This window comes from Hypanus sabinus, chromosome 27, assembly GCF_030144855.1.
Source record: "Hypanus sabinus isolate sHypSab1 chromosome 27, sHypSab1.hap1, whole genome shotgun sequence".
In the NCBI taxonomy this organism is placed as follows: domain Eukaryota; kingdom Metazoa; phylum Chordata; class Chondrichthyes; order Myliobatiformes; family Dasyatidae; genus Hypanus; species Hypanus sabinus.
In genome coordinates this window covers 4,625,767-4,651,237 of record NC_082732.1, presented here as the reverse complement: position 1 = coordinate 4,651,237, position 25,471 = coordinate 4,625,767, and the positions used below count along the sequence as shown (strand labels likewise).

The following is a 25,471-nucleotide window of genomic DNA, read 5'->3' as shown; positions in this document are numbered from 1 at the left end:
AAACTTCCCTGAACACATTTGATAAACTCCATCCCATCTATTCCCTTAACTGTATGGGGGTCCCAGTCAATATGTGGAATGTTAAAATCAGTGACTACAACAGCCTTATGTTTCTTGCAACACACACAAAATGCTGAAGGAACTCAGCAGGCCAGGCTTTCCAGGATCTGCAGATTTTCTCTTCCTTATGTTCCTTGCAACAGTTTGCGATCTCTCTACAAATTTGTTCCTCTAAATCCTCTGGACCATTGGCTGGTCTTGTAATATAGTCCCATTAACCTTTCTTATTCCTCAGGCTTCACTCCAGTCTGTCCTGACTGAGCACTGCTGTGACATTTTCCCTGACTAGTAACACCACTCTTCACCCTTTAATCCCTCCCTCTGTCACGTCTAAAACAACGGACCTCAGAATACTGAGCTGCCAGTCCTGCTTCTGTTGATTAATGTGTTGATCCATGCTCTGATTTCACCTGCCTTTCCTACAATACTTCTTGCATTGGAATATACACAGCTCAGAACATGTATCACACCATGCCCAACATATTGAATTCTGTTATTCCTTCCTGCACACAGTAAAGGGAGTGCCACTTAATCCTTTGAACCAAAAGGGAAGAGAAAACATAAGGTAACTGAAATATGACTGCCAGCCAATTGACAGATTATTCTATGGTTATCATTGCAAGTGTTCACTCCCAATGTAATTAATTCCACCCTGGGTTCTCAACTTTTTTAACAAAAGCTTTATTCAAAGATTTGAAGTATAGTTATTATCAAAGAATGTCTGAACTATACAACCGTGACATTTGTTTGCTCACAGGTGGTTGCAATGCAAGAAATCCGAAAGAACCCAACTATCAAAATGCTAATAAAGACCAACCCCAATGTGCACAGAGGAGAAAAAGCACAAATGATGCAACCCACAGAAGTGAGTGACAACAACAGCATTCCAAACCAGATTGGATCCTTAGAAGCAAATCTGTGGAGCATCCCAGAATTGACCCATAGCCTCGGTATTCAGTTCATTTTATTCATGGAGTAAATTGGCACAGAGTTTGCAGACACGAAGCACAGCAGCCAGGGGCAGTCATCAGTATCGTGACGAGAGAAGGTCGCAATCTATCTGAGCTGGTGTTTAAATCATTTAAATTGTTCAAACAATGGATCGTACCTTGCATTAGGACTCTGCTGTGGCAAATCACTCAGGGCCTAGAACACGCCATCTAGTGATTCACTTCTGGCCCAGATTTCACTGCTGCAGAAGCCATTCTCGACCTCTCCAAATTGGCTCGACACACAGTGATCCAACCTTGCCTGACTCTTGACACCTTGCCTTGCCAGTCTATCTAGGCCGCCATTTAAATTGTCCAAACAGAGGATTGTGCCTTGCATTAGGACCTGGGCTCAGCAATGAATGGCAACTGTCAAACTGTCAAAGTTAAACTTTAAATTATTATATGTACTGTACAAGTCCAGATGCACAAGAAATGTTGGGCATGCCCACATTAATTACTCTAGTATGTCAAATTAATTTTTTCACTCAGAAGAATTTTATCACGGTGTGGGTAGTACTGTGTCACCAGGAGGTCCTCATACTGGACAACAGAACTTCTGCTTCTTGCCTCTGTTATTTCACTAGAGGTTACCTGTTCCTGTCTAATCTCCTGTCTCAAGGGTGAATAGGGTTATTGGTTAGACATTGCCAATATCTGTCAAATCTTTAGGCAGCATAAATAAGGGTGTCTCATGTTTCTAGTACTTTGTTCTTTTGGTCTTTTAATTACTGGTTAATCCCTCAAAATTGTGGTAGAACATTTATTCAAATTCTCCATCATTTTTGATTGGACTTATGTTAATTTTCTTGCCTTCTTGCGATATATAGACACTGAACCAATGTTATCAGGCTGCTATATTCTTATCTTAATCCAATCATTTTTGTCAGCCTACTTGAGCGTTGGAGTGTACCAGAACTTCCAGATGATTTTATACTTAAAATTGTGTTCCTAATTTCACAATTTGACATTTACTGTAGAAGCACAGAACTGTTCAGGACAAAAGCAGGCCTTTTGGTCCACCCTGTCTCTGCTGACCATGAAGTCTATCTATGCGAGTACCAGCTGCATCACATATTACCAGCCGAAAAGTCTAACAGGCACAGCAGGAACAGAGAGTTGGTTCCCTAGCATAAATGCTTGACCAGTGGAGAAGTGGGCAAACAACTTCAGCATCCCAAATCACTCAGTAGATCCAAGACTTTGAGGTTATGATGGACTGCCATTTTTCCATATTTCCTCATACTAGAGGAGGCTACTTAGCCAGTCAAGTTTATGCAAGCTCACGAGGCCCCCCATTTCCCTTTTAATTTTCCCTGTAACCTACTCTCCCCACATTTCCATCAACACCACCCTGCAGATTCCAACTCTCACCTTCATATCAGTTGCAATTAACAGCGACTGATTGACATGCCAAACCTCATGTCTTTGGAACATGGAAGGAAATACAGTTACAGGGGAAGATGCAGTTTCTAAGCAGATAGCACTAGAGTCAGGGTATAGTCTAGTTCTCCAGAGATGTGAAGTAGAACCTCTACTTGCTGCACCACCTAGCCATTGATAATTGCCCCAATCATCAGATATCAGACGGAGGAGCTGAGATGAATCAAAAAACCCTTCAATGACCTACTTCCCAGCTCTTTATTCTGAGTAGGCACCTCATTTAAGAAACACAGATCACCACATAAAAAGGATGTTTCTGTTAGCACCTTCACTCTATATGTAAAAACAGTGTGTGGATTTGTGGAATGAAATTTTGTTCTGGGTTACACCCTCAGGCAGTGATTACCACTGCTGGAGACCATTTTAGGCAGTTCCTCAGACCATGCTTATGATGGACAGGGCAGGTCTCCTGGCTCCCCATCTCTCCTGGAATGTAATTTATTGCCTGGGACTTCCAAATCCCTTTGAGTGAATAAAGGGACAATCCCTCTCCCCATTCATTTTCAGCTCTGCCTTAGCACCTGTATTATGTGTTATCTCTGTATGGAAGCTTTAAGGCTATTATTTTTCTTTGAATGTGCCACAAGTTATGCTCAAGTGAGGAAGGTCCCTTTGAGATTTGTACACGTTCTCTTAGTCTCTGCCTGCCTGATCCCATCCGCCTGCACCCAAACCTTTCTCATGCATGTTTCTATCCAAAATTCCCCCAAATGTTACAATTGAACCTGCATCTACCACTTCTACCTGCAACTTGTTTGGATAAAAAAATTAGCTTAAATTTGGATAAAAAATTGGCTTAAAGGAAGAAAGCAGAGGGTAGTTGTGGAAGGAAAGTATCTTGCCTAGAGGTCAGTGACTAGTCCTGGGACCCTTGCTATTTGTGATTTTCATAAATGACCTGGATGTAGAGGAGGAAGGATGGGTGAGTAAGTTTGTGGATGACACGAAGATTGGAGGAGTTGTGGATGGAGCTGCAGGTTGGGCAGGAAAGTGGCAGATGGAGTTCAATCCGGATAAGTGTGAGGTGATGCATTTTGGAAGAACAAACCAGAAGACTGAGTATAGAATTAATGGTCAGTTACTTGAGAGTGTGGATGAACAAAGGAACCTTGGGGTTCAAATCCATACATCCCTCAAGGTCGCTGCGCATGTTGAAAGGGAAGTTAAGAAGGCCTGTGGGATGCTAGGCTTCATTAACGGGGGATTGAGTTCAAGAGTAGAGAAGTCATGTTGCAACTCTACAAATCTCTGGTGAGACCGCTCTTAGAGTATTGTGTTCAATTCTGGTCACCTCATTATAGGAAGGATGTGGAAGCTATGGAGAGGGTGCAGAGGAGATTTACTAGGTTGTTGTCTGGTTTGGAGAACAAGTCATATGATGTAAGGTTGGCAGAGCTGGGACTTTTCTCTTTGGAGTGTAGAAGAATGAGAGGGGACTTGATAGAGGTCTACAAGATTATGAGAGCCATAGATAGGGTGGATAGTCAGTACCTGTTTCCCAGGGCACCAATAGCAAACAACTGAGGGCAGATGTACAAAATTAAGGGAGGAAAGTTTAGGGGAGACATCAGGGGTAGGTTTTTTACACAGAGGGTTGTGAGTGCCTGGAATGACTTGTCAGAGACGGTGGTGGAGGCTAAAACATTAGGGGTTATTTAACAGCTTCTTGGACAGGCACATGGATGAAAGAAAAATAGAGGGTTATGGGGGAGAGTGGGTTTAGTACTTTTTTTTAAAGGTTTATATGGGTCGGCATAACATGGAGGGCTGAAGGGCCTGTACTGTGCTGTAACGTTCTATGGTTCTATATACAGCAACCTCAGTGTGAAGAAGTTTCCTCTCAGGTTAACCTTAAATATTTCAACTTTCACCCTAAACCTAGAACCTCAAGTTCGAGTCTCACCAACTTGGGGGGAAATGAGCTGCATTAACGTTAATCCTCAGAGCAAGTCCCACTTACTTCTCTGGAACTATTTTCTCCTAGTTGCCCATTAACTCCAAGTTCTCCAACCTGATGGCATGAACATTGACTTCTCTAACTTCCGTTAATGCCTCTCCTCCCCTTCTTACACCATCCCTGACATATTTAGTTGTTTGCCTGTTCTCCATCTCCCTCTGGTGGTTCCCACCCCTCCTTTCTTTCTTCTGAGGCCTCCCGTCCCATGATCCTTTCCCTTCTCCAGGTCTGTATCACTTCCGCCAATCACCTTTCCAGCTCTTAGCTTCATCCCACCCCCTCCGGTCTTCTCCTATCATTTCGCATTTCCCCCTCCCCCCACTACTTTCAAATCTCTTACAATCTTTCCTTTCAGTTAGTCCTGATGAAGGGTCTCAGCCCGAAACGTCGACAGCGCTTCTCCTCATAGATGCTGCCTGGCCTGCTGTGTTCCACCAGCATTTTGTGTGTGTTGTTGTTTGAATTTCCAGCATCTGCAGATTTCCTCGTGTTAGCTCGTCCAGCGCAGCGTTATGGGTGTAACTGAGAAATAAGGAAGTTATGACCTCATTTATCAGGCTTTATTACGGACCACCTAGTAGTCCAAGGGATTTAGAGGAACAAATTTGTAGAGATCACAGATTGTTGCAAAAAACATAAGGTTGATAAAAAAATGATTGTAACTTTACACATATTGACTAGGATTCCTATACTGTAAAAGGACTAGATGGGATAGAGATTGTCAAATATCTTCAGGAAATTTTCTTAATCAATGAGATACTTGATCTGCTATTAGGGAATGTGTCAGGGTAGGTGTCAGAAGTTTGTGTAGGGGAATACTTTGCACATATTGATTACTTGTCCTTAGTTTCAAAGTAAATATGCAAAAGGATAGGTCTGGTCCCCTGGCTGAAATTCTCAATTGGTGAAAGGCCAGTTTTGATGATAGCAAAAAGGATCTGTCAAGTGTAGATTGTGACAGACTGTTTTCTGGCAAAGGTAATTGTGAAGTGCATTTGTACAGGGCCCTGGTGAGACCACACCTTGAGTATTGTGTACAGTTTTGGTCTCCAGGGTTAAGGAAGGACATCCTGGCTGTAGAGGAAGTGCAGCGTAGATTCACGAGGTTAATTCCTGGGATGCCTGGACTGTCTTACGCAGAGAGGTTAGAGAGTCTGGGCTTGTACACACTGGAATTAAGGAGATTGAGAGGGGATCTGATTGAAACATATAAGATTATTAAGGGTTTGGACAAGATAGAGGCAGGAAATATGTTCCAGATGCTGGGAGAGTCCAGTACCAGAGGGCATGGTTTGAGAATAAGGGGTAGGTCATTTAGGACAGAGTTAAGGAAAAACTTCTTCTCCCAGAGAGTTGTGGGGGTCTGGAATGCACTGCCTCAGAAGGTAGTGGAGGCCAATTCTCTGGATGCTTTCAAGAAGGAGCTAGATAGTATCTTATGGATAGGGGTATCAAGGGATATGGGGACAAGGCAGGAACCGGGTATTGATAGTAGATGATCAGCCATGATATCAAAATGGTGGTGCAGGCTCAAAGGGCCGAATGGTCTACTTCTGCACCTATTGTCTATATCCTTTCTGAGATATGGTTCCCAAAACTGGAAAATTTCAAATGTCACTCCACTCTATAAGAAAGGAGGAAGGCAGCAAAAAGGAAATTATACACCAGTTAACCTGACCTCAGTGGCTGGGAAGATGCTGGAGTCAATTGTTAAGGATGAGGTTGTGGAGTACTTGGTGACACAGGATAACATGAGACAAAGGGCCGAATGGTCTACTTCTGCACCTATTGTCTATTGTCTAATATTTTGCATTTGCATTTACTCAGGATATGGACAGTGTCTACAGGAGCGAGGCAGACCAGCAACAACTTCATAGACCCCATACAGATTACAGAGGAAGAGGAGTTTGCTGTCTTGAGATAAGTTAGGGTGGATAAATGGCAAGAGCTTGACAAGGTGTTCCCTCAGACCCCGTGAGAGGCAAGTGCAGAGAGGGCCAAGGCCCTTGCAGACATATTTAAATCATCTTTTGCAACAGGTAATGTATCAGAGGATTGGAGCATAGCTAATGTTGTTCCACTGTTTCAGAAAGGCTCTAAGAATAAACCAGAAAATTACAGGCTGGTTCTATAAATTATAGATTATAATTTATAGACAATTGGAGCAAACAACAGGTTAACAGTAATACTAGAGGTCTGCCATCCAGAACTAACTCCAGCCAAACTCTTCCAACACTGTCATTTCCCTAGCATGGTGAAAATTGTTCACAAAAATAAATAAATGCACTCTTGCTAATTACAACCCAACCAGTCTTATCAAAAGTTAAGACCATAATACATAAGATCATAAGCCCGTAAGACAAAGGAGCAGAATTAGGACATCTGGCCCGTCGAGTCTGCTCCACCATTCAATCATGGCTAATCATTTTTTTCCCCTCCTCAACCGCAGTTCCCGGCCTTCTCCCCATAACTTTTGATGCCATGAACAATCAAGAATCTCTGCCTTAAGTGCACACAACGACCTGGCCTCCACAGCTGCATGTGGCAAACATATTCTACAAATTCACCAACCTTTGGCTAAACAAATTTCTCTGCATTTCTGTTTTGAAAGGGTGCCCCTCTATCCTGAGGCTGTGCCCTCTTGTCCTACATTCTCCCACCTTGGAAACCATCCTTTCCACATCTACTCTGTCTAGGCCTTTCAACATTTGAAAGGTTTCAATAAGATACCCCTCATTCTTCTGAATTCCAGCAAGTACAGACTCAGAGCCATCAAACGTTCCCTTTCATTCCTGGAATCATCCTTGTGAACCTCCTCTGGACCCCCTCCAATGTGAGCACATCTTTTCTAAGATGAGGGGCCCAAAATTGTTCACAATTCTCAAAGTGAGGCCACACCAGTGCCTTATAAAGCCTCAGCATCACATCCTTGTGCTTATATTCTAGATCTCTTGAAATGAATATTACCATAGCATTTACCATCCTCACCACTGACTTAACTTGCAAGTTAATCTTCAGGTCTTCTGAACAAGGACTTCCAAGTCCCTCTGCATCTCAGATTCCTGGATTTTCTCCCTGTTTAGAAAATAGTCCACGTATTTATTTCTACAACCAAAGTGCATGACCATACATTTTCCAACATTTTATTTAATTTTCCACTTCCCTGCCCATTCTCCCATTCTTCTAAGTCCCTCTGCATCCTACCTATTTCCTCAATACTACCTGCCTCTTCACAACCTTTGTATCATCTGCAACTTGACAACAAAGCCATCTATTCCATCATCTAAATCATTGATTTACAGCATAAAAACAAGTGGTCCCAACACTGACCCCTGCGGAACAACACTAGACACTGGCAGCCAACCAGAAAAAGATCTTTTTATTCCCACTTGTTGCCTCCTACCAATCAGCCAAGGCTCTAACCTTGTTTGTAACTTTCCTGTAATACCATGGGTTCTTAACTTGGTAAGCAGCTTTATGTGTGGTACCTTGTCAAAGGCCTTCTGAAAGTCCAAATACACAACATCCAAAACATCCCCTTTATCTATCCTACTTGTAATCTTCTGAAAGAATTCCAACAGGTGTGTCAGGCAGGATTTTCCCTGAAGGAACCCATGTTGACTTTGTACTATCTTGTCCTGTGTCACCAAGTAATCCATCACCTCATCCTTAACAATTGACTCTACTATCGTCCCAGCCACTGAGGTCAGGCTACCTGATCTATAATTTCCTTTCTGCTGCCTTCCTCCTTTCTTAAAGGGTGCAGTGACATTTGCAATTTTCCAGTCTTCTGGCACTATGCTAGAATCCAATGATTTCTGAAAGACCATTTCAAATGTCACCAGAATCTCTAATGCTACCTCTTTCAGAACCCTAGGATATAGTTCATCTGGTCTGGGTGACTTATGTACCTTCCTCATTTTCCCCAGAAACACATGCCATTGCTGCTCCCTGCTGACATCCCGGTCAGCAACTCCTCCCAATTTATTTTGGTCAACTCCTCTCTCATACCACTGTAATTTCCCCTACTCCACTGAAATACTGCTATGTCAGATGTTACTTTCTCCCTATCAAATTTCAAGTTGAACACAATCATATTGTGATCACTAGTTCCAAAGGGTTCTTTTACCTTAAGCTCCCTAATCACCTCTGGTTCATTACATAATGCCCAATCCAGTATAGCTGATCCCCGAGTAGGCTCAATGAGAAACTGCTCTAAAAAGCTATCTCTTAGGCATTCAACAAACTCACTCTCTTGAGATCCATTACCTTTCTTTTTAAATCTTTTTATTAGTTTTAAACAAACATAAATGAAACATGAATACAAAATGTTTGAGAGTACATAATTAAGTTCAAATAGACATTCAGATATGTAATAATAAAAATATATAACCTCTCAAACCCAGAACATTAATGAACAAAGAAGTAAAATGAGAAAAAAAAAGAAAAACCCCAAAAAAAGAAGAGAGAAAAAAAAAGCAAAAAAAAACACTAACCAACATGGGCCATTGAATAATATTAAGTACATATACAGTAGTGCCAATAACTCCGAACCTCCATCCAATTGATTAAGGATAATATAAGTAAGGTTTAGGAAAAGACAATTCAACTCATGTGAAAATGCTGAATAAAAGGTCTCCAAGTTTCTTCAAATTTAACTGAAGGATCAAAAACCACACTTCTAATTTTTTCTAAATTCAAACAAGAAATAGTTTGAGAAAACCACTGAAATACAGTTGGAGGACTAATTTCTTTCCAATTCAATAAAATAGATCTTCTAGCCATTAATGTAACAAATGCAATCATTCGTTGAGCTGAAGCAGATAAACGATTATTATCCGTCATTGGTAAACTGAAAATTGCAGTAAGAGGATGCGGTTGAAAATTAATATTTAAGACTTTTGAAATAATACTGAAAATATCTTTCCAATAATTTTGTAAACAAGGACAAGACCAGAACATATGAATCAATGAAGCAACATCAGAATGACATCTATCGCAGATTGAGTTAAGATGAGAATAAAATCGAGCCAGTTTATCCTTAGACTTATGAGCTCTATGTACAACCTTAAATTGTATTAGGGCATGTTTAGCACAAATAGAGGACGAATTTACCAATAATAAAAATTTTTCCCATTGCTCAGTAGATATAGGACAATGCAACTCTTCTTGCCATTCCTTCTTAATTTTTTCTGATACATCTAACTGTAAATTCATGATCATCTTATAAATGATGGTTACGAAATCCTTTTGATAAGGATTAAGGGCTAAAAGTCTATCTCTGATGTCCAATGGACATTCTTTTGAAAAATAGCAAGTTGCTTAATTTGATCAATTAAAGGTAAAAAGTTAACCTTAAATAAATCTTTATGTTTTTTTAGTAATTTTAATACCTAGGTAAGTAAAATAATCTGTAACAATTTTATATGGTAAATGTTTATAAATTGGAACTTGCATATTTAATGGAAATAGTTCACTCTTGTTAAAATTCAATTTATAACCAGAAAAATTACTAAATTGAGCAAGCAAAGACGAAATAGCAGGGATAGATTTTTCAGGGTCAGATATATATAATAACAAATCATCAGCGTACAATGATAATTTATATGTCCTCTCCCCACGGGTAATACCCAGAATATTAGGTGATTCACGAACAGCTATAGCCAACGGTTCTAAAGCAATGTCAAATTGTAAAGGACTTAAAGGACAACCTTGCCTTGTACCACGAAATAGCTGAAAAAAAGGGGATCTTTGATTATTGGTAAAAACCGAAGCTAAAGGTTTATGGTATATTAATTTAATCCATGATATAAATTTTGAGCTAAAATTAAATTGTTGCCTTGTAGTAAATAAATATGGCCATTCAACTCTGTCAAATGCTTTTTCAGCATCTAAAAAAATAACACATTCTGGTATTTTAAATGAAGAAGTATAAATAATATTAATTAATTTTCTAATGTTAAAAGATGAATAATGATTTTTAATAAATCCAGTCTGATCTTCAGAAATATTTCAAGGTAATATATTTTCTAATCTAATAGCCAAAATTTTACTGAAAATCTTAAAATCCGTATTTAATAAGGATATAGGTCGATAGGATGCACATTCAGTAGGGTCTTTATCTTTTTTAAGAATTAAAGAAATAGAAGCTTCATAAAAAGATTGTGGTAATTTGCCTACAATTAATACATCTTCAAAAATTTTACAAAGCCAAGGAAAAAGTATAGGAGAAAAAGATTTTAAAAATTCTACAGGAAAACCATCTGGACCAGAAGCTTTACCAGAATTCATTAAAAAAATAGCCTTTTCTATTTCAGACTCCGTAATAGGTGTACCTAAAATTACATTATCCTCAACAGTTGCTTTTGGAATATTCAATTTCCTTAAAAAATCATTTATTATAGAAGAGTCCTTAGTGAATTCTGATTGATATAAGGAGTTATAAAAATCTTGAAAGGCTCTATTTATCTCTTTGTGGTCGATCGTCAGAGTACCATCTTGTTTACGAATTCTAGTAATCTGTCATTTATCCGAAACAATTTTCAATTGGTTAGCCAATAATTTACCAGACTTATCTCCATGCATATAGAATTGAGTTTTTGATTTAATTAACTGACTTTCAATCGAAGAGGATCATAATAAACTATGTTCCATTTGAAGTTCCACTTTATAAAGTTCTTTACTAGGGGTCATTGAATAAATTTTATCAATTGCTTTGATTTTATCAACTAATGTTAATATTTTAGAATTAGTTCGTTTCCTAACTCCAGCAGAGTATGAAATAATCTGTCCACGAATATATGCTTTAAAAGTATCCCACAAAATTCCACTAGAAATCTCTACTGTAGACTTTGTTGCAAAAAACAAATCAATTTGCTGTTTAATAAAGTTAACAAAGTCTAAATCCTGCAATAAAATAGGATTAAACCTCCAAAATTTAGCATTGATATATGAATCCATTATTTTAATAGATAACTTCAGAGGTGCATGATCAGATATGGTAATACAGTCATATTTACAATCAGTAACGTCTGTGAGTAAATGGTGATCAATGAAAAAGTAATCAATTCTTGAGTAATTATGATAAACATGGGAAAAGTATGAAAACTCTTTGTCATTAGGGTGTAGAAAACGCTAAATTTCACAAATAGCTGAATCAATCATAAAAGAGTTAATAAGAGAAGCCGATTTATTCGGAAGAGTTTGGGTAGGCTTGGATCTATCCATCACAGGGTTTAAACAACAGTTAAAATCCCCACCCATTATCAGTTTATATTGATTCAGATTAGGAAAGGATGTAAATAATCATTTAAAGAATTCAGGACAATCAGTATTTGGAGCATAAACGTTAACTAAAACAACTTTTTGATTAAAAAGTAGACCAGTAATAAGCAAAAATCTACCTTGTGGATCTGAAATTGTTTCATGATGTATAAAAGAAGTTGATGAGTCTATAAAAATAGAAACACCTCTTACTTTGGCTTGCAAATTTGCGTGATACTGTTGACCCTTCCAAAACCTAAAAAAATTGACTATCCACCTTCCTTACATGAGTCTCCTGCACAAAAGTAACATTAGCATTCATTCTATGGAATACTTTGAATATTTTTTTCTGTTTTATCGGATGATTTAAATCATTAGTATTCCAAGAAACAAAATTAATAATCCTATCCATATTGACAATATTTATTACAGTTAACACATAAGTTTAAAAAAAAAGTGAACTCATGAACCCAGAAGAAGGAAGTGAGTTCAAGGAGAAACCGGAAGTCATGGCACTGCAACCATTTTTGTAGTTTCATATAGGCCCATGAAATAAAACTATGCAAAAAGCAAGCAAAAAGAAAAAAAAAGAAGAAAAATCCCCCTCCCTCCACCCTCGAAACCCCAGGAAAAAAGCCAAAAAGAGGCAAGCAGGCAATCTAATACTAAAATTACCCCCGTGTCTCAAGACGGCAACTCAGACAAAAAAAAAAATTGAAAAAAATACAAACAACCCATATTATAAGAAAGGTTAATATAACAAAAGTTAAAATATAAAATTAGTATTATATATATAAAACAAAAGGGTTAAAAAATTAAATTGATAAAACACATAAATAAATACTACTAAATTAGTCTTTTAAATGAGAGTTTAAAACTTTCAAACTCATCAAAACGGATATGACGTTCCAAGCACTAGAGTCTGTTGGGAAGAAGAAACGCCATTTTATTTTTTTTAAAGCTTAATATTTAAATGTTAAAAATATAAAAAAAAGCTTATACAAACTTAAAAAAAGGAACCCTAATCAGTTATTTTCAAGGTTAATAGATTAATAAAAATATAAAAAAATAATAAAATCAGAATAAACCAAAAAAAAGAGAACTTTTACAATATATAAAAAATACATGTCAGCCATACCTAAAAATAAACCATCATTCTGTAAGAGATTGAAATTTATAGACTAATTATTACATTAGTCAATCCGATAGAGTGTCATTGTTCCAAAAAACTTTGAGCATTCGCTGGAGATTTAAACAGCCGAACAGTTCCTTCTTCAGAAGTAACTCTCAGATATGCTGGAAATAACAGCGCTTGCTTGTAGCCTTCCTGGTGAAATTTAGACATAACTGGTCTAAAAGCCATTGTTGCCCTTAAAACGTCAGGGCTATAATCTTCCAAAATACAAAATTTGAATTTTTGAAAGTTAATCATATCCTTTTTCTGAGCCGCTCGAATCAGTCGCTCTTTGATATGAGGGTAATGGATCCGGAGAATTACATGCCGTGGTTTGTCTGAATCAGAATGATAGCGAGAGACACGGTGAGCACGATCGATTATTGGAGGAGAGTCCAGAACTTCTGAACCGAAGACATCCATTAGAAGTTTAGAAAAGACAACAGTAAGATCACCGCTCTCAAATTTTTCCGGAATCCCAATTAGCCGAAGATTTTGGCTTCGAGAGCGATTTTCAAGATCAATAATTTTAGATTTATAACGATCCATCTGTTGAGAAGTCAAAGCTTGCTCTTGTTGCAAAGTTTCAATAATGTGTTCTTTCTTACGAGCGGCTTCTTCAAGTACCAAAATATTTGCTTGTTGTTTTTATAGTTCCAGTGAAAGTGTTTTAAGTTCTCCTTCGAATGATTTTAAATGCTCATCAAACACAAAAAGCTGTTCGGTAATTTTTCTCTCCAGACCCACAAATTTATCTTCTATAAGCTTTACAATAGTTTCTAAAGTTATCGGTTCTTTCGTCTGTTTCGATTCTTTTACTTTAGACATTTCAGCGAGTTGAAAATAGATCGAATAGTTAAAAAGAAAAATTCTATATGTTTAAACCCCTTTAGAATAAGTAAAAAATGATCATTAAAGGGGTGTTTGTAGGTTAAAAAGACGTAAAAGGTTTGGAGCAAAGCCAAAAGCGGTTTATTCCAAAAGCGCCATCTTGAGACCTTGAGATCCATTACCAACCTGATTTTCCCAATCAATCTGTTGCCAAAATCTCCCTTGACTACCATAACATTGCCTTTTGACCTAACTTTTCTATTTCTTGTTGTAGCCTGTGGTCCACCGCCCAGCCACTGTTGTGAGGCCTGTATGTAACTGCCATCAATGTCCTTTTACCCTTGTAGTTCCTTAACTTAACCCACAAGGATTTAACATCTTCTGATCCTATGTCACATCTTTCTACTGATTTGATGCCATTCTTTACCAGGAGAGCCACATGATGCACCATCAATAACTCTCGGAGATGGGAGGCAAAAGATAGGCTTTTATTTTAAACGTGACCACAACATCTTGGAGACTGAGGTATGGAGCAGTGCCTCCAATCGCCTTTATAGAGGGGTCTGTGGGAGGAGCCACAGGAGCAGTCAGCAGAGGGACGTGTCCAGACAGGTATACACACCACACCACCCCCTCTGCCTACTTTCCTATATAATGTGTAACCTTGGACATTCAGCTCCCAATTACAATCATCCTTCAGCCACAATTTGGAGATGGCCACAACATGATACCTGGCAATCGGTAATATTGCAAAAGATCATGTACCTTATTTCTTATACTATGTGCACTTAGGTAAAAACACCTTGAGTACTGTATTTGCTATCCTTTCTGATTCAGCATCCCTAATGATTTGATAATCAGCCTGCCTGTTGGCTGCAACTAAAGGCTGATTTATACTTGTGCAACGCATCTATACCGTAGGTACTGCACCACCCCCAAAAAAAGTAACTCATGCATCAAATCTATCTGCCGACATGCGAAAATGTTTGAAATGCATTTCCTCGTCCATGTCCCTCATGAAGAAACTCAACACAGTGGCATAGAAGCCCCACCACCAACTAGCATTTTAGCGCACACCAACGCATGTTCGCTACGGCGTAAAGCCTTCACAGGAGTGAAAATGAGGGCTACGGCATTGGCCATATGGACAAGTGTAAATTAGCCGTAAGTCCCATCACCTGCCTGCCCTTCCTGACAGTCTGACTGCACGCCATCTTTAGTTTTTTTTTTAACCACCTGTCCTATCCTGAGTTGAGTTTGATCGAGGAACGACTGCGCAGGTGTGGACGTCAACGAGTTGGACCAGTGGGAAATGCTTAAAAAGAAGACAGCTTTATAGAGCGGGTGTTAGAGGAGTGGGCGATGGAGTACAGAGTAGGAGGGTTTTAGCTTAACGGGGTTTTGGTGATAACAGGTCAAGACGAACTAAGTTACTTGTGAAGGATAGAAATAGGAAGTATGTCTGTGAGGCCAATCTGTACTGGGTGTCGGATGTGGGATGTCCAGGAGACTCCCAGCCATATCTGCACCAGATGCACGGAGCTGCAGCTCCTTAGAGACCAGATTAGGGAACTGGAGATGCAGCTCGATGACCTTCATCTGGTCAGGGAGAGTGAGGAGGTGATAGAGAGGAGCTATAGGCAGGAGGTCACACCGAGGTCACGGGAGACAGATAAGTGGGTAACAGTCAAGAGAGGGAAGGGGAAGAGTGAGGTACTAGAGAGTACCCCAGTGGCTGTACCCCTTGACAATAAGTACTCCTATTGGGTACTGTTGGGGGGTTGACCTACCTAGGGGAAACAAGTGGCCACTCCTCTGGCACAGAGTCTGGCTCTGTGGCTCAGAAGTGTAGGGAAAGGAAGAGGATAGGGGACTCTACAGTTAGGGGGGTCAGACAGATAATTCTGTGGATGCAGGAAAGAAACAGAGATGGTTGTTTGCCTCCCAGCTGCTAGGGTCTGGGATGTTTCTGATCACGCCCACAATATCTTGAAGGGGACATTGCTTTGTGGATCCTGAATTGGCTTGCCCACAGAAGGCAAAGAGTGGTTGTAGATAGGTCATATTCTGCATAGAGGTCGGTGACCAGTGGTGTGCCTTAGGGATCTGTTCTGGGACCCTCTACTCTTTGTGATTTTTATAAGTGACCTGGATGAGGAAGTGGAGGGATGGGTTAGTAAGTTTGCTGATGACACAAAGGTTGGGGGTGTTGTGGAGAGTGTGGAGGGCTGACAGAGGTTACAGCGGGACATTGATAAGATGCAAAACTAGGCTGAGAGGTGGCAAATGGAGTTTAACCCAGATAAGTGTGAGGTGGCTCATTTTGGTAGGTCAAATATGATGGCAGAATATAGTATTAATGGTAAGCCGCTTGGCAGTGTGGAAGATCAGAGGGATCTTGGGGTCTGAATTCTTAAAGCTGCTACGCAGATTGACTCTGTGGTTAAGAAGGCATACAGAGCGTTGGCCTTCATCAATCGTGGGATTGAGTTCAAGAGCCGAGAGGTAATGGTACAGCTGTATAGGACTCTGGTCAGACCCCACTTGGAGTACTGTGCTCAGTTTTGGTCAACTCACTACAGGAAGAATGTGGAAACTATAGAAAGGGTGCAGAGGAGATTTACAAAGATGTTGGCTGGATTGGGGAGCATGCCTTACAAGAATAGGTTGAGTGAACATGGCCTTTTCTCCTTAGAGTGACAGAGGATGAGAGATGACCCGATAGAGCTGTATAAGATGATGAGAGGCATTGATCATGTGGATAGTTAGAGGCTTTTTCCCAGGGCTGAAATGACTAACAGAGAGGGCACAGTTTTAAGGTGCTTGGAAGAAGGTACAGAGGAGATATCGGGGTAAGTTTTTTACACAGAGAGTGGTGAATGTGTGGAATGGGCTGCCAGTGACTGGTGACTGTTGTGGAGGCAGATACAATAGGGTCTTCTAAGAGACTCCTAGATAGGTGCATGGAGCTTTGAAAAATAGAGGGTTATTGTTAACCCTAGGTAATTTCTAAAGTAAGCACATGTTTGGCACAGCTTTGTGGGCCAAAGGGCCTGTATTGTGCTGTATGTTTTCTATGCTTCTGTGTTTCTATAAGTCCCTTCACTTTGATTCCCACCCCCGTGCCAAATTAGTTTAAACCCTCCCCAAAAGCTCTAACAAACCTGTCTGCAAGAATATTAGTCCCCCTCTGGTTCAGGGGTAACCTGCCACTTTTGAACAGGTCATACCTTCCCCAGAAGAAATCCCCATTATCCAAGAACATGAAGCCCTGCCCCCTGCAACACCTTCGCAGCCATACATTTATCTGCCAAATCATCCCAGTTCTACCATCACTGGCACGTGGCACAGACAGCAATCCAGAAATTACTGCCCTGGTGGTCCTGCTTCTCAGTCTTCTACCGAGCTCTCTAGATTCTCTTTTCAAGACCTCTTTTCTTTTCCTTCCTATGTCATTGGTACCAATATGTACCAAGACATCTGGGTGCTCCCCCTCCCTCTCCAAAATCTAATATCAAGTGGCACTTTCTCAGCAATATCATTATCAATGGCCAGCAGTGGACAGTCACTGCCTGTGGGTAACCTTTAAGTAGTTTCCTCATTAACTAAAAAAAACTGAAAGCACTTTGAGGTTATCCTAGGCACTTTGTCAAGCTCACCATTTTCCAGTAATTTTTGGAGTTGCCTTGTGAAATCTCATGTTGTTATGATAACAGTCTTTCAAGTGGCATTTAACTAGAGAATACTGCAAGCTGTGTACCTTTTGTTTCTGTTACTGCAAAACAAGGCATTTATTGGCATCTTGGAACTCCAAGTTGTTTTTGCTATAACAGGAAATGCCAGCCAAGTCAAGTCAAATTTACTGTTATTAAATTATATACAAGTATACTGTCTAATCGAATGTTTCTCTAAACCAGGGTGTAAGCACAGTAGTACACGTAACACACAATGACGTATGGAGGTAAGGATAAAATCTTCAGATCAATCATACATAATTAACAAACTGAAGTGCATAAGTAAAATATTGTAAAGTATGGAACAGATTAACAAGTGACACTTCAAATGTGATACAGCAGTGAGTTCAGAAGCCGAATGGCCTGAGAGAAGGAACTGTTCTCCATAATGACTGTTTTTATCTTTATATGTCAGAGTCCCCTGCCTGACGGTAAATATCAAAGCAGATGCTGGATGGATATGTGGGACCCTTGATAACTCTAAGGGCCCTGTGTACGCAGTGCTCCTGATCAATGTCCCTATGATTCCCGCATTCCTTTGTAAAGACTTCCGGTCCAATGCTCCCATAAGAGATGGAGATGCAGCTTGTCAGTCAAGTTAGAGCCTCACTTGCCTCAATCTCCTCAAGAAGTGGAACAGCTGCTGTGCCTTCATATTCAAGGTGATATTCGTGGACCAGCTGAGATCATCCATGGATGTGAACTCCCAGGAACTTAGTGCACTTAACCTTCTCTACAGAGGATCCGTGTATTCACAGAGGGGTATGGTTCATTGGCACCTTCCTCAAGTCCACAATGATTTCCTCAGTCTTCTCCACATTCAGACTTGGATTATTCTTCTCAAACCCACCAGCCACTCCATTTCATCAGATCATTATCGATGAGACTAAACACTGCTGTGTCATCTGCAAGTTTGATGACATGCTTTGAACAGAATCTTGCAACACAGTCGTGCGTTAGCAGTGTGAGCAGCAGTGGGCTGAGCACACAGCCCTGGGGAATCAGCATAATGGGGCTACAGACTTTGCTGCCCACTGACTGTTTGCAAATTTTTCTAGAAATGATTGCAGATGCAGTTTGAGCTGGGTAAAATCTATTATCAGTCGCACAGTACTAAAAGTTCTAGCACAGTGAGATCTAATTTCTTGCCATTTTGTCCTTGTTTGAGACTGGATTTCGTAACTCTTGTGAAATCCAAACTGAGACTTAGTTGTCACCTTGCTAACGAGTGTTGGTCGATACCATTCATCAGTCCTGATGGCTGAGGGTGCACGAGTGAGGCAATAATTGGCTGGATTGTATTGTACTTCCTTGAGTAGGGCAAATTACCACACTTGAAGATGAAACGCTTTTCTAGAACTTTCATTTGGATTCTTTTTGTTGAGTATTGAGTGCTGCATTGTGTTGTGTTCTCAGGTATTTCCTTGCATCGTAATGCTTGAGTATCATGCACAAAATGCTGAATCAACTCTGCAAATCAGACATCACAGAAATAGTCAACGTTTTGAGTTGAGACCATCTATTAGGAGTCACAAGACACTAACCCTAACCATAATCCGTATGTTTCTGAAATGTGTGAGGAAACTAGAACACCAGGAAAAGCCCCACATACTCAGGGAGAACATACAAACTACTTACAGACAACAGTGGGATTCGAACCCTGATCACTGGCACTGCAAAGCATTACACTAACTGATCTGCTGCGGGGGCTGCATAGCATTTCATTAGGTAGGACTTGCCCTTTTAGATGACAGTGATAAATAAAATTTGGAATGACCTTTCCAACAGTCACATGGCAAGCATATAATTATTGAGTTCTGAAATTTTGTGGGTGGAAAAATCTTAAATATATAGTGCCCTTTAGTTTACAGTTGCAGTGTTTGCCCTTTAGCAAGCTGTATTAAATGGCAGAACTGCATCATTGTAAATATTTATAGATTATTGCATCCAGAATGAAGTTATGCATGGGAAAAGAGAGAAGCAGAGCTAAAATCAGTTAATTAGTCAAGTAGCAAAAACATTTCTTTTCTTTTCTATTATAGATTTGGTCTTCCTTGTGGTGATATGTAGAACGTGATTGCAGAGAGTACTGAGCATGCGCAGAAATGATAGAAAGATCTGGAAGCATGGTGCTGTAAGACGTGTGGTTGTTGCCGTCAAATTGAAGTTCTATTCTGCCAGAATATGGTTCTTTATTAGAAACCTACGGTATGTATTAATATAAAGAACACAACATGGTGTCCGAAATTGGTCTGGAAGAATAATACGTTACCTTACATGGGAGAATCAAAGATAATCAGAAAGAGTTTGAACTGTTTTGGTGTGCTAAAAGTTTTACAAATGGAAGGGCTGCAACCTCCACCGACACTTTAATTGTCTGGGAACGTAGCTGAGAACTGGAGAAATTTTAAACAATGTTTTGAAATTTATTTATTGGCAATCAGAGCAGATAAAAACTTGAAAAAAACAAAAACTGTGCTTCTACTCCATGTAATAGGTGGAGACGCATTTGAGGTATATAACCATTTTACTTTTGAAAATGGAGATAATTTAAATACAAAATGGATAATGGACAAATTTGAAGCATTTTGTTATACCGAAGCACAATGTGATGTATGAGCGATATATACTTTTTACATGTAAGCAGAGATCTGGTGAAACTATTGATCAATATGTTACTAATTTGAGACACAGGAGTAAAACATAAAAGGTTGGAGAAATGACAGACCCTCTCATTATAGACAGAATTGTTAGTGGAATTCTGGATAAGGGTCTGAGAGAAAGACTGTTAAGGGAATAAGATCTAGACTTGGAAAAAGCTTTGGTTCTCAGCAAAGCTTCGGAAACCGTGACGTCGCAGGCTACAGAACGTTTTATTGAGAACTGCAAGGTAGATGCTATGAGAAAGCATGAACATATTAGAAAAATAATAAAACAACAACAAAACCCACAGAGAGCAAGACGTCATCCGAGAGAAAAAAACTATGTGATCACTGTGGGTGGCAGCATCAACCAAAACAATGTCCAGCGTATCAGAAAATATGCAACAACTGTGGTAAGAATAATTACTTTTCACGCTGTTGCAGAAGTAGAAAGAAAATAAAACAAGTAAATGCAGTGCTTGAAAATGAACCTGAGGAGTGTTATATAGATGTGCTTTGTGAAAACAAACAAAGTAAGAATGACTGAATGACTGAACTATTCCATTGCAAGTGAACCAAAACATTATTCTGTTTAAATTGGATACTGGAGCACAAGTAAATGTTCTTGAAGAATCTGAGTTTAATGCATTAAAGCCAAGCCCAAAGTTATACAAGACAAATATAAAAGTGACTGGGTATTCATGTGCAGACATTCCAGTTAAAGGAACGTGTGGCAAAAGTATCACACAAAAATATTGTGCACACGCTGTCATTTGTGGTGGTGCCAAGGAATGTCCAGTCAATACTGGGTTTATCTGCCTGTGAGAGACTGAATTTGGTGAAAAAGGTATTAGTCCTGGACAGTAACACAGAGTCAGAATACAGTAACTTGATGAAAGAGTATGAGGACTTGTTCAAAGGGCTTGGTTGTCTTCCAGGAGAACACAATACCTCCCGTGGTACATCCATGTAGAAAAGTACCTTTTGCATCACGTCATCGACTGAAAGCAGAGCTTGACAGAACGGAATGGCTAGAAGTCATACAGAAAGCTCCCAGACCAATCTCCAAACAGAAGAAGGAGCAGTGTTAAGAAGAAATTGCAAAGACCTCAAGAAAGAGCCAACTTCAGAGTTTCAGTTAACTGATGCAGACCAGACAAAACATAGAAATAACAATGAAACTCAAGAACTGTGTGAACCACTTAGAAGGTCCACCCATGTTCGTAAACCCCAGAGAGACTGATAGAGACATGTTAAATTATGCATTTGCTCTGGTCAATGTTGCTAATTGTTTTTCTTTTTAAGGAAATGAAGATGTGGTGATATGACGTGTAAGAACATGATTAGGGAGAGTTCTGAGTATGCACAGAAATGATAGAAAGATCTGGAAGCATGTAAGACACATGTGGTTGTTGCTGTTAAATAAAATTTCTATTCTTCCAGAATATGGTTCTTTATTAGAAACCCATGGTACGTATTAATATAAAGAACTCAACATGGTGTCAGAAGTTGGTCTGGAAGAGTAATACATTACTTAACATGGGAGAATTGAAGATAATCGAAAAGTGTTCGAACTGTTTTGGTGTGCTTTGTGTGGTTGGATTTAGCCAATGCCTATGGTACAGTGCCACACAAAATCATTGAGACAGCACTGAAACATTACCATATCCCAGAGAAGGTCACCAAGATCCTGGCAGGCTATTTCGAGGGGATTCACCTAAGGTTCCGTGTGCAGGACTACATAACATCATGGCAGCAAGTAGAGAAGGACATTGTGACTGGCTGTACTATACCCATAGATCTCTTCATCATGGCCATGATCTACTTATAGAGGCTGGGAAAAGAGAGACCAGAGGACCAAAGTCAAGCACGAATATCAGACAGCCACCAAGCAGAGGATTTGTGGATGACCTTACAATTACAACCACAACATTTATCCAAGCCGGATAGGTTCTCCAGGCAATGGACGAGACAGGGCAAAAATGAAATTTGAACCTGCCAAATCAAGGTGTTTGGTGATAAAGAAAGGCCCAATTACCCAGAAGTTCACCTTGAAGATCCAGGATGAAGAAATCTCATCTATCATAGGAAACCCCATCAGGTGTCTAGGGAAATTGTATGATGACAGTCTGAAGGATGTCAACAACAGCAGATGCCTAGAACAACAAACAACAGAAAGGCTGGTAAAGATTGACAAATCAGGCTTACCAGGAAGGTTCAAGGCATGGATCTTCCGACATGAGCTCCTACCCAGACTAATGTGGCCAGTGATGCTGTATGACATCGCCCTGTCAATGATCGAGGGTCTGGAGAGGAGGATTAACCGGTATCTGAGAAGGTGGTTAGGTGTACAGCAGTGCTTCTCTTCAACAGTGCTCTACAGCAAGTCAGCCAAACTCCAGTTGCCCCTCTCTTTAGTTGTAGAGAAATTTAAGGTAGGGAATGCATGCCTCATCATAACCCTCAAAGACTCCAAGGGTGACAAGGTTAGTGAAGCAGGAGTCAAGATACAGACAGGGAGAAAATGGAAATATGATGTTGTAGCTATTAGTGAAACATACTTGCAGGAGGGGTGTGATTGGCAACTACATATTCTTGGATTTTGTTGCCTCAGGTGTGATAGAATCGGAGGGGCAAGAGGGGGAGCTGTTGCATTGCTTGCCAGAGAAAATATTACAGCAATGCTCTGGCAGGATAGATTAGGGGGCTCATCTAAGGAGACTATTTGGGTGGAATTGAGAAATAGGAAAGGTGTAATATCACTTATAGGTGTGTATTATAGACCACCTAATGGGGAGCGAGAATTGGAGGAGCAAATTTGTAAGGAGATAGCAGATATTTGTATTAAGCACAAGGTTGTGATTATGGGAGATTTTAATTTTCCACACATAGACTGGGAAGCCCATCTGTAAAAGGGCTGGATGGTTTGGAGTTTGTAAAATGTGTGCAGGATAGTTTTTTGAAGCAATACATAGAGGTACCAACTAGAGAAGGGGCAGTGTTGGATCTCCTGTTAGGGAATGAGATAGGTCAGGCGACGGAGGTGTGTGTTGGGGAGCACTTCGGGTCCAGTGATCACAATGCCATTAGTTTCAATATAATTATGGAGAAGGATAGGACTGGACCCAGGGTTGAGATTTTTGATTGGAGAAAGGTTAACTTTGAAGAGATGTGAAAGGATTTAGAAGGAGAATTGGGACAATATGTGTTATGGGAAGGATGTAATAGAGACATGTGGTCATTTAAAGGTGAAATTTTGAGGGTACAGCATCTTTATGTTCCTGTTAGGTTGAAAGGAAAGGTTAAAAGTTTGAGAGAGCCATGGTTTTCACGAGATATTGGAAACTTGGTTCAGAAAAAGAGAGATATCTGCAATAAATATAGGCAGCATGGAGTAAATGAGGTGCTTGAGGAATATAAAGAATGTAAGAAGAATCTTAAGAAAGAAAAGCTAAAAGGAAATACAAGGTTGCTTTGGCAAGTAAGGTGAAAATAAACCCGAAGGGTTTCTACAGTTAAATTAGTCCCTTAGAGAATCAGAGTGGACAGCTATGTGTGGAGCTGAAAGAGATGGGGGAAATTTTGAACAATTTCTTTTCTTCAGTATTCCCTAAGGAGAAGGATATTGAACTGAAGGGAATCAAGTAGGGAAGTTACGAAAACTATGAGGATTAAAGAGGAGGAAGTACTGGCGCTTTTAAGGAATATAAAAGTGGATAAATCTCCAGATCCCGGCAGGATATTCCCTAGGACCTTGAAGGAGGTTAGTGTAGAAATAGCAGGGGCTCTGACAGATGGGATGGTAAATTGGATTATTAAGTATGCAGATGATACTAAGGTAGGTGATGTTGTGGATAATGGAGTAGGCTTTCAAAGTTTGCAGAGCTACTTAGGCCAGTTAGAAGAATGGGCTGAACGATGGCAGATGGAGCTTAATGCTGATAAGTGTGAGGTGCTACATTTTGGTAGGAATAATCCAATTAGGACATACATGGTAAATGGTAGGGCATTGAAGAATGCAGTAGAACAGAGTGATCTAGGAATAATGGTGCATAGTTCCCAGATGGTGGAATCTCATGTAGATAGAGTGGTGAAGAAAGCTTTTGGTATGTTGGCCTTTATAAATCACAGCATTGAATATAGGAGTTAGTATGTAATGTTAAAATTGTACAAGGCATTGGTAAGGTCAAATTTGGAGTATTGTGTACAGTTCTGGTCACCGAATTATAGGAAAGATGTCAACAAAACAGAGAGAGTACAGAGAAGATTTACTAGAATGTTACCTGGGTTTCAGCACCTAAGTTACAGTGAAAGATTGAACAAGTTAGGTCTTTATTCTTTGGAGCATAGGAGGTTGGGGGGGGGACTTGATTGAGGTATTTAAAATTATGAGGGGGATAGATAGAATTGATGTGGATAGGCTTTTTCCATTGAGAGTAGGGGAGATTCAAACAAGAGGACATGAGTTGAGAGTTAGGGGGCAAAAGTTTAGGGGTAACATGAGGGGGAATTTCTTTACTCAGAGAGTGATAGCTGTGTGGAACGAGCTTCCTGAAGAAGTGGTAGAGGCAGGTTCAATATTGTCATTTGAAGTAAAATTGGATAGGTATACGGACAGGTAGATGTAAGGACAGGGCTTAGAGGGATTTGGCCTGAACCCAGGAAATTGGGACTAGCAGGGTGAGCACTGTGGTTAGCATGGACTGGTTGGGCTGAAGGGCTAAATCTGTGCAGTATTAGTCTATGGATCAGTAAGTGCCTGGATTAAATTTGAACTCACAGACTTTAGACATGGAGATAGGTTTATTCCTATTAAGCCATGGCTGACACCTAGCTTGTTATGCTTCTTACTTACTCTGACCTAATTATCATATCTCCGATGGTTCATTATTTTCAGTTTGGTTGCCAAGCTATTTCATCCATTTGGAGGCTGTCCAATTTTTCAGTCAAACTGTTTCTTTTGATGTGGTGATGATATGAATGTTTAACAGATATTTGCTATAAACCTATTTTTTATCAGGAAAGACTAAATCTATGATGGAAAAGAAAATAAATGTTATTGATACTAAACTAATTTTATCTCGGTTCCTCTCTCATTTCCTCTTGCACTTCCTCAGCAGAATCCACTGATTCATAAACACTAACAATGATGTAGCTCTGCCATTTAATGCAGCTTGCTAAAAGTCAAACATTGTAGCTCTAAAGTATACTATTGAAAAGATCATTACAAATTTTGTTTGGAATGGTAGGCAGCCCAGCAAGACATGAGTTCACGTAAAGCTTTACAGAGCCGGCAATCAGTGATCAGGGTTCAATTCCCACTGATGTCTGTATGTAGTTTGTATGTTCTCCCTATGAAATGTAGGTTTTCTCCTAGT

At 39.8% G+C, this 25,471-nt stretch overlaps 1 protein-coding gene across 7 annotated transcripts in view; it reads left to right on the top strand.

Annotated features, from left to right (window-relative positions):
* Positions 1-25,161, top strand: part of LOC132381975 (uncharacterized) — a 76,510-nt gene extending 51,349 nt beyond the window's left edge. For 2 of the 7 annotated variants that reach the window (XM_059951690.1, XM_059951692.1), the window contains 4 exons: positions 818-1,514; positions 6,277-6,488; positions 17,635-17,678; positions 19,494-25,161. In XM_059951690.1, the coding sequence (XP_059807673.1) occupies positions 22,076-23,005 (930 nt within the window). In that variant the 5' untranslated portion in view covers positions 818-1,514; positions 6,277-6,488; positions 17,635-17,678; positions 19,494-22,075 and the 3' untranslated portion in view covers positions 23,006-25,161. Of the gene's footprint in view, positions 1-817; positions 1,515-6,276; positions 6,489-10,394 lie in introns of those variants that run through there. The other 5 variants (XM_059951696.1, XM_059951695.1, XM_059951693.1 and 2 more) reach the window with 5 other exon arrangements.
* The last annotated feature ends 310 nt before the right edge of the window (positions 25,162-25,471 follow it).